This window comes from Osmerus eperlanus, chromosome 14, assembly GCF_963692335.1.
Source record: "Osmerus eperlanus chromosome 14, fOsmEpe2.1, whole genome shotgun sequence".
Classification (NCBI taxonomy): Eukaryota; Metazoa; Chordata; class Actinopteri; order Osmeriformes; family Osmeridae; genus Osmerus; species Osmerus eperlanus.
In genome coordinates, this window is record NC_085031.1 from 12,700,888 (window position 1) to 12,713,002 (window position 12,115).

Consider the following 12,115-nt stretch of genomic DNA (forward strand, 5'->3'; position numbering starts at 1 on the left):
GAGAGAGCAGCGCGGGGCTTCCCAGGATAGAGGCCCCGAGGCTGGGTAGACGAGGCTAGCGGGGAGGGGGGGGATTCTGAAGCTCTGATGGAGGTGGGTAAAGAGGAGGGAGGGGCACACCGGAGAGGGCTGCCCAGGGTGAAGGCCCGGGGGTTAAGGTTAAGGTGTTGGTGGTTCACTGAGAAGGCCAGCCCTATTATGACTTAGCACTACTATGGGTATGTGAGTCAGTGCATGAGTGGGTGTGAGTGCAACCGTGCATGTCTTGTGTGTGAGTGTGTGTGAGTGAGAGTTTCTCACCGTGGAGGATGGTCCTGGCAGACGAGCTGGCCTCTGCGGGGGAGGAGCTCTTGGAGCGCGAGCTGAAGGGTGATTGTCTGAATCGCTCGTCCAGAAACGGACTACGAGTAGAGTCGCACACACACACACACACCCTCATCAGCCACTCCATATCATCGCAATAGCTATAAAACAGGCAATTAGCACAAACAAATGCTTTCTGGGACGATAGACAGTAGCGATATGAAAGTAATAAAGCAAGATTCAAAAGTCAAAAATACGAATATATGTGTAGTGTAGCAAATTCACCAATTTATGTGTGTTTGAAGATTGAGAGAGAGTTAGAGGGAGTGAAAGAGAGAGTGAGAGCAAGGCAGAGCGACAGAAAGAGAGAGTTAGAGGGAGTGAAAGAGAGTGAGAGCAAGGCAGAGCGACAGAGAGAGAGTTAGAGGGAGTGAAAGAGAGAGTGAGAGCAAGGCAGAGTGACAGAGAGAGAGAGTTAGAGGGAGTGAAAGAGAGAGTGAGAGCAAGGCAGAGCGACAGAAAGAGAGAGAGGGAGTGAAAGAGAGAGTGAGAGCAAGGCAGAGTGACAGAAAGAGAGAGAGGGAGTGAAAGAGAGAGTGAGAGCAAGGCAGAGTGACAGAGAGAGTGTCTTACCTGCTCATTCCAACCATGTTGCCATCTTTTTGGTCGTTGGCTTTGCTCACTTTTTCTGGAACAAGTAAGAGGACAACAGTACATATTAGCACCAATGAGAAATCATTAACAACTCATTTGTGGCTTTTATTGAACCATCAAGTGCCTATTCAGGGGAGCATTGATTGCTCAGCGTGTTGGAAGTAGTTCATACTGGCCTACAGTCCTTTTAATGGTCATGCCAGCATGCTAAAAACCCTGGGAGCGAGTCTGGTTGTCCTTCTGGTCTACACGTTTTAATTTGTTTTGCCACCGCAGAACAATGACATGACTGTTCTTAAGTGTAGCATTCCTATTTCACTGTCAGTGTGATTACCTTTTCTGTCACCCTGTTGCCAACAAGCCAATTACATATATATTTTCGTTAAACCCAGGGAAAGATTGTGGTTGTCCCCCTCAGGCCTGAACGCCACAGTAATGACCTCATCCCCAGCCCAGGCTCCCTGGGTGGCACTCTGCAGCCCAGGCCCAGGCCCCCGCCCCCTGCCCTCCACCCCTCCCGAACACCCCGCTCTGGTGCACGGCTCGCCAAGGACAGAGGTCTCTCTGACGTTGCCATGGCAATGCCGCACGGGGAGAAATGTAAAATGGGGGGAGGGAGGGAGGGGGAGAAGGGACGTGTGTGTGTGTGTGTGTGCAGCCAAGTGCGCTTGAGCCGTCATGTTTGAAAAGGAGTCTAGGGAAGTCTAGAGAGAGAGAGAGGGGGAGATAGAGGAAGAAAGAGAGGGAAAGGGAGAGATGGACGGGAGGGAGGGAGGAGGAACGGGCACTTTGCAGACACGGCTCCCTGCGGGGACCTATGTGAGTGTGTAAACGGAGGGGGGGGGGGGGTGAAGTGATCAGAGTCCTACTGGAACTGGACACAAGACGACGGCGACCCCCCCCCCTCTCAAAATCGCACACACACACACACACACCCTCTTGGGGAAAATGGTGTGTCTTCATCAGGTAGTACAAACAGCTGCCTCCTGCCTCAATGTCATTGTCAAAGCCAAATGGGAAGAAACCCGAAGTACCTCATGTGTCATACATGGTCCCCTCTTTACCGCCCAGACCACCAGAGCAGAGGGAGGAAGAGATATGTGGGTTTAAAGGGCTAGTGTCACACAGGGTCCAAGGTTGATACTTGGATACCCCAGGGTAAGAGAGGGGGGCTAGTGTGTGTGTGGGGGGGGTTAGTACTCTGTGCTTGTGCATGCGATCACAAAAACTGCTTGTTTGTGTGTGTCTGGGGAGTACATGTGTTTGTGTGTGTGTGTGGGTGGGGTCTACCTGACAGTTTGAAGAGTAGCTCGGAGGCCATTTTGACGGATATGTCCTGGGAGAAGAGGTCTTTCTGGGGGCGGGCCAGACCCTCCGGGAGACTGGCCATTGGCTCGCTCTTTTCGCACGCCGCTAAAGTGCTGAAGGCCAACAGGTGAGAGGGCGCCGGGTCGCTCGGCGGGTCCACCTCCATAGGCTCCGCCTTCACCTCCATCTTCTGGTAGTGGGCGTCCTTGTTGCTCTCTGCGGATTGGACGAGAGGACGGTGAGTGGAAGAGGCAGGTCCAACCCTGACGCAATTATCTGCCAAGCTCAATTATTACAAGCGCGTAAACAACACCTGCTGAGGGAATTTAATCTCTCTCAAACACTCATTTTGAAATAGATGCAGATAAACGGTGTGTATACCGAGGCACAGGGCAATGCCATTTTCAAGACAAAACACATACCAAACAAAAAAAGAAGACATTGTTGAGTTATGCTCTAAAACGTGCAATTATAAAACTGGGGGAAAAAACATTCTCAGAGCCATATCGACCATTCTGAGACTTAATCAGTGAGGGACTATAGCGAGGAATTCCAAACACGAGACCAATAAGGGAGAATTCCTCTTTAAAGCTGGTGAGAACCGGTTATCGTCTCAGTGCAGGGTTACAAGGGGAAGAGGGCATGGCCGGGGCAGCCACTGGCTTGGGGGTGGGGATGGGCATGGGGGAGGGGGTGAGAAGGGAGAGAGGAGGGGAGAAGGGGACGTCAGACAGCCGGTGCAGGTTCACTGAAGCAAACAGGAAAGATGGGAAGGACATCAAATATGTAACAGGCTGAAACCAAACTTATTACGACCCTGTGGGCCCTCGGTGCTGTGAGGCGAAGTGTTTCCCCCTCCCATATATTTGGTCTCTCTCGCACTGGAATGACGGCAGTTCCTGTTTGGAATGTGGAAATGTGTTGAGAGAGTTGATTTACTACACATTAAAAAAAGACAGGCCATTCCAAACCTCCAAGAGGGTGATTTATTTATATTTTTTTATAAACATCACTAGTCTTGTTTTTTACTTTTCTTTTTGTAAAAAAAAAAAAAAAAGAAAAAAGAAAGAAAAAAAAGAGGGAAAAAAAGAGAAAAAAAGACATTGTAACTCATTCATCAGAGTTCAAAGGGCCGGTCCAGGGACCTGGGCTAAAAATAGGTGAGACGGAAGATGTTGTGAGGACGTGTGTGGTAACGCTTCTTGACTGGGCCAGCTTGTCAGACACAGAGATGGGTGGAGGAGGTGGGGGCAGATACGGGGTCGCTGACATGGTGACTAACGACAGCTATGAGAGGTCGAGAGGAGAGGAGATGAAGAGTAGTCCAGATGAAGAGTAGTCCAGATGAAGAGTAGTCCAGATGAAGAGTAGTCCAGATGAAGAGTAGTTCAGATGAAGAGTAGTCCAGATGAAGAGTAGTCCAGATGAAGAGTAGTCCAGATGAAGAGTAGTCCAGAGACAGACAGGAGGGAGGGAAAACAGGAGAGGTGGAAAGACCGAAAGAGGGAGAGAAAGAGGAGGGAGAGGGTACTACTAACCCCAGGTTGACCCCACCCCCCCACACACAAACACCCCTCATTGTGGCACAGCTTCTCTGGGGAGCCTAAGCACGGCGAGTCACCGTTGTGTGAACCCAAACCATATTGTGTGTACGCCTAAGTGCACGCGTGTGTGTGTACCGTGAATTTTCCAAATGTGTGTACACTGTAAATACACGCTTCTGCACTGCTGAGAGGAAGTGGTGTGCTCCCAGCAAATGCGGATTTGTGCGGGTGCGTGTGTGTTCGCTGACCGGACGTACGGTACATCTGCGTGTGTGTGTGTGTGTGTGTGTGTGCGTGCTGGCTCTTATCCGTGCACACTGTGGCTCCAGGTGTCGAGGGTGGCCTGAGCCAGTGAGGGGACACTGACAAACACTGGGCCACTAATCTCTTAATCAGGTGCCCAGAGTCTACCATGATCGCTGGGTGAGGGAGAGACGGAGAAGCGGGGAGGCGGAAGGAGGGTGATGGGGGGTGGGGTGAGCGGGGAGGCGGAAGGAGGGTGATGGGGGGTGGGGTGAGCGGGAGCTGCGAGGCCGGGGTCAACCAAGGGACACGCCGTGTAACTCGCGCTCCCGCCTTGGGTTCACCGCCCCTGCCGTCAGGGGCTGGGCGGACCACTGAGCCACACACACACGCGCTCACATATGCGCATACACACACACACACACACACACTCATACTAGAGAGATAGAGCGAGAGAGAGGTAGCTGTGGTAAACAAGCTTACGTCACAGAGAGGATTCATAGAGGGGTCATCTGGTCATAGTCACCCAGAAACACAGAATTGCACAAAGACACACATCGTTCATAAACACACTCAGAACATTAAACGAATCGCGGTGGTAGGGGGTCTAAGGGATATTTCTTGTGTGTAAGATTGCACAACCCATTAAAAACTACCCACAAAAATACATAGACACAAACACACACACACACAGAGGTTATGACATTATGTTCTGGAGCCATAAAAAGCAGCACTCATTCAATCCTGCTCCTGTGTGTGTGTGTGTGTGTGTCAGTCTGTATGTGTCTAATCCCCTCTGGTGCAGGAGCAGTCTCGGCGATGCACCAGCTGCCACTAGCCGACAGCATCCGGTCTGGAGGAGTGTGTGTGTGTGTGTATGCATGAGTATGTGTGCACGTGGGCGCATGTATCTGTACACCTCCCTCCAAAACAACAGTACCCTGACCGCATTTCCGACAGCATGAATCATGTACTGTGACAGTGATCAAAAACATCCAACTGAAACCCGGCGGCATCCTTCGTGTCTTCCGTACGTCCTCGGGCTTGCTAGCCCCCCCGCCCCTGATACCGAGACAGGGTGGAAACTGCCGCGTTTGCGGGCTCCTCCGTTTCGCCGTCACATCTTTGACCCGTCTATTTCAATCAGGCAGCACAAAGGACAGCCGTGCCGTGTTAGCAGGCTAGACCCTGGCTAGAGGTTATGCTAGGCTAACGTGCTGGCTACACAAAGACTTGAAGCTTGTACAGAGTACAAGAGAGAGAGGGAGAGAGAGACTTACAAGCCTAGGATTTGACACCAGGCAAGGTCTTCTATTCTCTCAACACACACACACACTAAATAAAGACACACAAACACAAGAACACATACACAGCTTTTAAAGTGTCAACAGACGGTAAACAGAAAGAGGGAGTAAGAGATGCAGTGCTGTACTAAGGTAGTAAAGGTGGAGGAGAAAAGAGAAGATATAAACGGGGAAAAACAACAAAACTAAAAAGGCAGACACCCAAGGGCAAAAAGAGGAAGGAGAGAAAAGGAGGAGGACGAGGGGAAACGAGGAAGCGAGTGAGGAGCTGTAGATGACAACCTTTCCTCCTCCTCTCCCCACCCTCTCTCACCATCCCCTCTCATCCCTTTTCACCCTTTCTCCCTCCCTCTGCCTCTCTCCCTCTGCCTCTCTCCCTCTGCCTCTCTCCCTCTGCCTCTCTCCCTCTGCCTCTCTCCCTCTGCCTCTCTCCCTCTGCCTCCCTCCCTCGGTCGACCTGCTTAGACAGGGGTGAAGAGTTCATGAGCTTCAAAGGGGCTGCAGAGTGCAGCCTGCATGTCATCTGGGAGCAACAGACAGACAAGCCCAGCTGATCCCAGACCAGGCAGATAAAACAAGAAGCTGCAATATAAAAACTCCTGAGTTCTCAAGCTGTTCCCAGACCAGCTCAAAATTAAAGGGGGCGTGCTGCTTACCAGCATTAACACTGATTTCAGACCATCTATAGATCTGTAGGCGGGTAGTAGGAATATGCCTATGGGGGCCCAGTAAGGCTGACTTCAGACCAGTTGGCTTTTAATATCTCTTTCAATCCTCTTAGTCCGATACGGCTGTTGAAACTGATTTGAGATCAGTTATAAGAAGCCCTGATCATACGAATGTCTGACTAAGCAGTTTAAAACAGCCTGCAGACAGAACGATACAGCTGCTAAAGCTGATCCCAAGTACAGACGAATTTAAAAACATCAACCCAGGGGTTGGATTCACAATAGCCGAGATGCCACTAAGAGAGAGAGAAAAAGAGAGCGAGAGAGAAAAAAAACAAAGCGAGGGAGGGAGTGTGAAAGAGAGAGAGGGGGAGAGTGAGTGGCAAAAGACAGAGATGGAGACAGAATAAGCATGAAATGGAGAGACGGGGACTAGAGAGAGGTCACAGAGTGGGCACTGAGAGGGCATCACTAAGGCACAGGTGGAGGGCTTCAGACAGGGCTTAGACTGAACTTCTGTCCATTTATACGTGGGCCATCCCCTTTAAGCAAGCTCTTCAACGTTAACACCCTTATCCCATCATTATCAGTAAACTACATTCGTAAATACAAATGATAATTCACCATCGTGAATACTTCTGTATTTGTTCATGTTAATTTTAATGGGAAAGCTCTGCTTGAACAAAGCCGATTGGTGAGTATGTGTGTGTGCGCGCATCTCCCTGACCCTGCTCACCCACATCCCCTCAGGTCCAACATCACCCACCCCCGCCACGCTGATCACGCGGCCCCTGAACGCCATGTCCAGGCGCTGTGTTTCATTACCGAGGTCGCGACCTCTGGGGATGGAAGTGAGGATGGGTATGGGCTGCTGTGGCGGGGGGGGGAGAGAGACACATCGAGGGTCTCTAATACAGACGGCCTTCCTGCAGCCAGACAATGGTGTGACTTCACACTTACGAAGGAGGTGGTGGTGGGGGTTGGGGGGTGTTGAGTGGGTGGCATTGCTGTCACCCCCCCCCTCCCTCCTTCCTCACCACACGGTGCTCACCCAGGGTGCCCAAGGCCTTACCTCCCCACCCAAGCTCCCTAACTACCACCCATGGCCCCGAGCCTCACTAGAGCATTGCCCCCCCATCTGCTAGCTGTGGTTGGCCATGGGCGCTAGGGACCGGTTAGCCTAGCGTAATTAGCCCCCAGACGCTAACAGGAAGCTTTAAAAACAGATGCGGGGTGGAGGGGGCTCAGCACAGACTGAAGCCGTTTGGTAAGCAGGAGAGGCAGGGAGGGAAGATTCGAGGAATGACCTAGTTTAGAGGAACGATGCTACACTGCGTCAAGGTGCTACCGTTGGACGGGCTCATCCTACTAGGGTTTTTTTTTGGTCAACGAGCTGGTTGGTAATTCAATTACATCCCACTTGCTTTTGTAGTTGTTTTTTTGTATTCGTTTTTAATTTAGACATTTTGGGGGGGAGGATCAGGAGAGGAGTTCTGTCTGTAAAATATAGTTTTGCCTCAAATTCAGGGTAAAAAAGGGAGGGAAAAAAGCAAATGTTTTAATTAATTTTTTAATTTTATTTTTAAAAGCACCCTGGCATCACTATGGCTCATCTGCTGCTCCGTGCCCAACTTGACTTGAGGGGTCAGTGTGGGTATGGATGTGATGTCTGAGTCCCTGGGTGACCTCAACAAAAGAAACGCTGGTGCCATGACCTTTCCCCTGGCTGCTTCCCCCCTTCCCTCCCTCCCTCCTCTCCGCCGTCAGGATTGTCAGTCGTCGAGGCTCCAGAAGAATCGTGTAAGGGCCGTCAACTCCAGGCTGCAGGCTCTGATGACAACCTCCGCCGTTACCATGGCGACGGAGGATGATGGCGATCTCTCTCCCTAACCCCGGGAAACAGCCGGTATGTACTGTAGCACATACTGTACAAGAGGTGGGCTGAAAAAGAGCTGAGAGACGACAGAGATGACTGACAGCCTCACGTTATAGTCCAGAGGTGGGGGGGAGACAGACAGAGACAGAGAGAGAGAGAAAGAGGTTATGAAAACGAGAACAAAGGCAGCACAGTGGAGGACTCGCACCTCATCTCTCTCTCTCCCTCTTTCCCTCTCTCCGTTTCACACGTATACCGTCCCCCTCTCCCTCATTTTTACTCTGCCGCACATACTGTACCTACACAGCCCCCCCCCCCCCCCTCTCTCTCTCTCTCTCTCTCACACACACACGCACGGTGAGAGAATGCTACCCAGGGGAACAGGCAGTGGAACGGCATGTGTATGGAGCTCTTCACAGAGCTCCAGTATGACTCACTCAGAACAATGGCAGACGGTGTGCATGGTGTCCGTCAAACACACACCGGCACCGAATGAGGGGGGACTGCCGAAGGCATCGCTTTCTGTTGCTTCAAAAGCACACACACACACACACACACACACACATCTCTGGGCAGATCCTTTTTCCCTTTTTTCCCCACCAGACACACACATACAGTACCACAGCACATCTGTGACACATCCGAACAAATACACTCCATAGATGTGACACTCGAGAGAAATTACATACTTGATAAGCCCCTGGGGGCACACACTCCACTGGCACACAGTGGACAAACACCTGCCCAACACACACACTTGAACTAGGCCTCGCACTTGACAGTTAGCAGTGGCTAAAATAAGCAGCCGCTTTAAACTTTCATTAGCTCCCGTGACACAGCGCGTACTGCCATTGCGTAACAGCGGCAAACCAGGGCCACATACAGTGGCTATCGAATCAAGACATGGCGTGCCTGACTAAAAGTAATAATGACTTCAAAATGAATTTCAGCCTAGCGCTGCAGGTTGGGATTCAAATATCAAGCTCTGAGTGTACAAGTCAGGTTGTGTTCTTGGGAAAACAGGAGGTCTGGTCTTTGTTTTAGGGACACAGTGCCTCAGCGAAATCTGTTTCTCTCCTTCATCGTATCCGTTACAGGAAGCCGGGGCGTGGGGGGGGGGGTGAGTGGGAGATGCAGAGTTTTGGGTTTGATGCACCGGTGGACCTAGCTTGGATCGATGGCTTTGTTTTGGACCAGGTCGTTGCGGGGAGGGGAGAGGGAGGGGGGCAGAATCGACCCTCAACCCACCTCCCTTCTCTGTCGCAAGGGACAGAAAAATGCCGATGGTGAAAGAGAAGAAAGAAAATTGAGGTTATGGAGAGGAGAGGGGCCTGTGTTGTCACCGGAGGATGCAGAGGCTTTCTGGGTGAAAACATTTTCAAAGAAGTCTCATTTCACAAGATGAGCATTTTGTCACCTTTCCAGACCCCTCCATTATAGATGTGCATATAGTGCAACGCTGCAATCCCAACACAAAACCAACTGCTTATTAGGTCACATTTTCCGCCCTGATTCAGAAAATGCTTTGAAAGTTTAAGATTTTTGTAAACAATTAGGTAAAATTCTTGTTCAACTTTTGGTATACATAGTTCAGGTTGAAGTTAGTCTGAATTTTATAACCCCATTATTTCTCTGAACTCATCATATCAGAGTCACCGCATCGGAAAAACGGATTAAATCAAAGATTGCGGGGGATTACAAGCTAATAATTATAAAGATGTGTACGCCTTGTCAGAACTCAACAGGTCAAGTCAGGGTGTGTGGAGCTTATTTGAATATTAGTTATTACCCAGGGTCTACCTCGCACGCACGCACGCACGCACGCACACACACACACACACACACACACACAGAGACGTGCACAAACCCTTCCCCCATCCTCACCTGACAGCTTCATCAGCAGCTCCGAGGCCACCTTGACGTTGATGTCCTGGCTCAGCAGGTTGTTCTTGGCCATGGGGCTTCCCTCCCTGGGCTTCAGGGGCCTGGCTCGCTCCGTGGCCCCCAGGGCCCCTGCGACCCCCAGGGCCCCATCCTGGCAGAAGGCTGAGTAACCTGGCAGGCCGTGGGTCTGGGGGTGTTCCTCTGCCTGAGGCTCCTCCTTCATATGGAACGGAGCCTTCAGGGCCTCTTTCTGATTGGCCGCTGCAGAGGGGAGAGAGATAGGAGAGAGAGGGGGGGGGGGGTGAAGAAAAAAGAGGGATAGGGAGATAAAGAAAAAGACAGAGGCAAAGAGATAAGGATGGTTAGCATCTGAGTGTAGCAGAGTTCAACTTGGGTTTGGGTCCATTTGGTTCTTGATTGTTTGAACCCAGCAATAAAGCGTTGAGTCACAAGATGTCACACCTGGCGTCTATATCCTCCTGCTTTTATGAAGCCTCCAACTCTTAGATTTTACATCTTACAAAAACACGTGTGCGCACGCACGCATGCACACACACACACACACACAGACCTCTCACACATACACACCCTGGCCATCAACATGTGCTGGGGCAGATAAAAGAGGATGAGAGGAGGCGGTGTGGGAGGAGGAAGGGAGGGGGTTATTGGACCAGCCTGAGTAGCAGAGCTGTAAAGCTGCTGGGCGCAGGGGAGTCTGGGTACAGTGGCACCTGGGGCAGTGGAGGACCCACACAGAGGGGGCGACCTTATGACAAGGGCTCTTCCTCCCTTTCTACCTCACCCCTCTCTCCTCCCTCGATCTGCAGGGCATGGCTGAGTACAGGTTTTTCATACTTTCTGTGTTGCCTCCCCTCCTCTTCTCTCCTACAAAGTCATTTGCCGGAGAAACTGGGCCACATCTAATCCGCCTTAGATGAATAATTAATAATTAGACATGGAGCAACTTCCGATGGCCGCCAAGAAAAGAACAGAGGGGCCAACGCCACTCCCAGCCTCGCTCCCTCTCTCCATCTCTCACACACACGCGAAACTAAATACTCCATCGCACACACACACACAGATCAACCCACATGCCTGCCCACCTAAATAGACGCACGCATTAAGGAACAAACCCATTGCCATCAGTTCAACACGCACACACACACACACACACACACAAGTGTGTACAAGACGGGGGCCATCCCTCTCGGGCAGGTTGTGGCCCGGCCTCTCCGGCCCCTGCGGAGACCTGCTCCTGTCCTCACCCCTTCCTGTCACACCTTACATCTCGCCCCTGCCCGTGTCATCAATCTGCGCCGGCGCCTGTCTTTGATTAATGACTATCTGCGCCGGAGGTATGAGAGGGCGCAGGGGGTGGTGGAAAAAGGGGGGGGAGGGGTTACGGGTGGGGGGGTTGGGGGATAGGTGTCAGTAGGTTTTGACCACCCCGGACATCGCCGTAGCGCCATGAAACCACGCTGAGGTTTTACTCGGAGGAGTGTGGGTGGCGAGGAGAGAGAGGGGTTAGGGGGTGAGCGAGGGGGTGGGGGGGGCCTGATGACCTTCACACTGGGGGGGGGCAGAAGCTCGGGGTCGCGGAGAGGCACCAGCTGGAAATGTCACGCCGTCGGGTGTCAGCGGGCTGGCTAAGTATAACCTGGTCAGCACCTGGAAGGACGTCCTCTAATTAGGAGCGTGTTCGGGGCCGTGTTGGATCAGACAGGGACAGCACGCTTGGCCGCGGCGACACACACACACATATATATACACACACACACGTGTACACATAGTAACCGGTCAGGATATACGGTTCAAAATTGCACAAAGAGGCAGGCATTTGCGTTCGCAAACATCCACATTTAACATGCACACCAACAATATCATACACTGACACACAAAAACGGCATCCGTTTACTCCTCTCTCTCACACACACTTCCTCCACTACTGTCGGCAAGTGTGTAATAAAAACAGGGAAGCGCTCCTTCACACACACACACACACACAGTTCCAGTGACCTTTACCATTGTCACTATAAATAGAGGTTTTTTCCCCACTCCGAATCTACATTGCGGAGTCCACTCAATTATTTCGTGTGTTAATCCGACTGGGCATGTGTTGATTTTTTTTCTATTCTATTTTTCTTCTTCTGGCACGTAGTACGGTCCTGAAACAAAAACACTCCACCGGATGGGCCAACAGCCTGCCTTGATTGCGTAATCAATCCAATGCGCGAATTTGTTGCAGGGGGCGGGCAGGGGAGGAGAGAACAGGCATGTCCAGGTGACTGGGCATCGCAACTAGGAGTTTGTGCATGTGTGAAGATGATGCCA

The 12,115-nt window shown here is 51.4% G+C and overlaps 1 protein-coding gene across 1 annotated transcript in view; it reads right to left on the reverse strand.

Annotated features, from left to right (window-relative positions):
• The window catches only part of znf827 (zinc finger protein 827), a 52,570-nt gene that overhangs the window by 18,010 nt on the left and 22,445 nt on the right, over window positions 1–12,115 (reverse strand). Inside the window, exons 5-8 of the mRNA XM_062477552.1 lie at window positions 9,785–10,045; window positions 2,248–2,481; window positions 937–991; window positions 301–401 (exon numbers count right to left, since the gene is read on the reverse strand). Coding sequence (XP_062333536.1) covers window positions 301–401; window positions 937–991; window positions 2,248–2,481; window positions 9,785–10,045 — 651 coding nt within the window. The remainder of the gene's footprint in view (window positions 1–300; window positions 402–936; window positions 992–2,247; window positions 2,482–9,784; window positions 10,046–12,115) is intronic.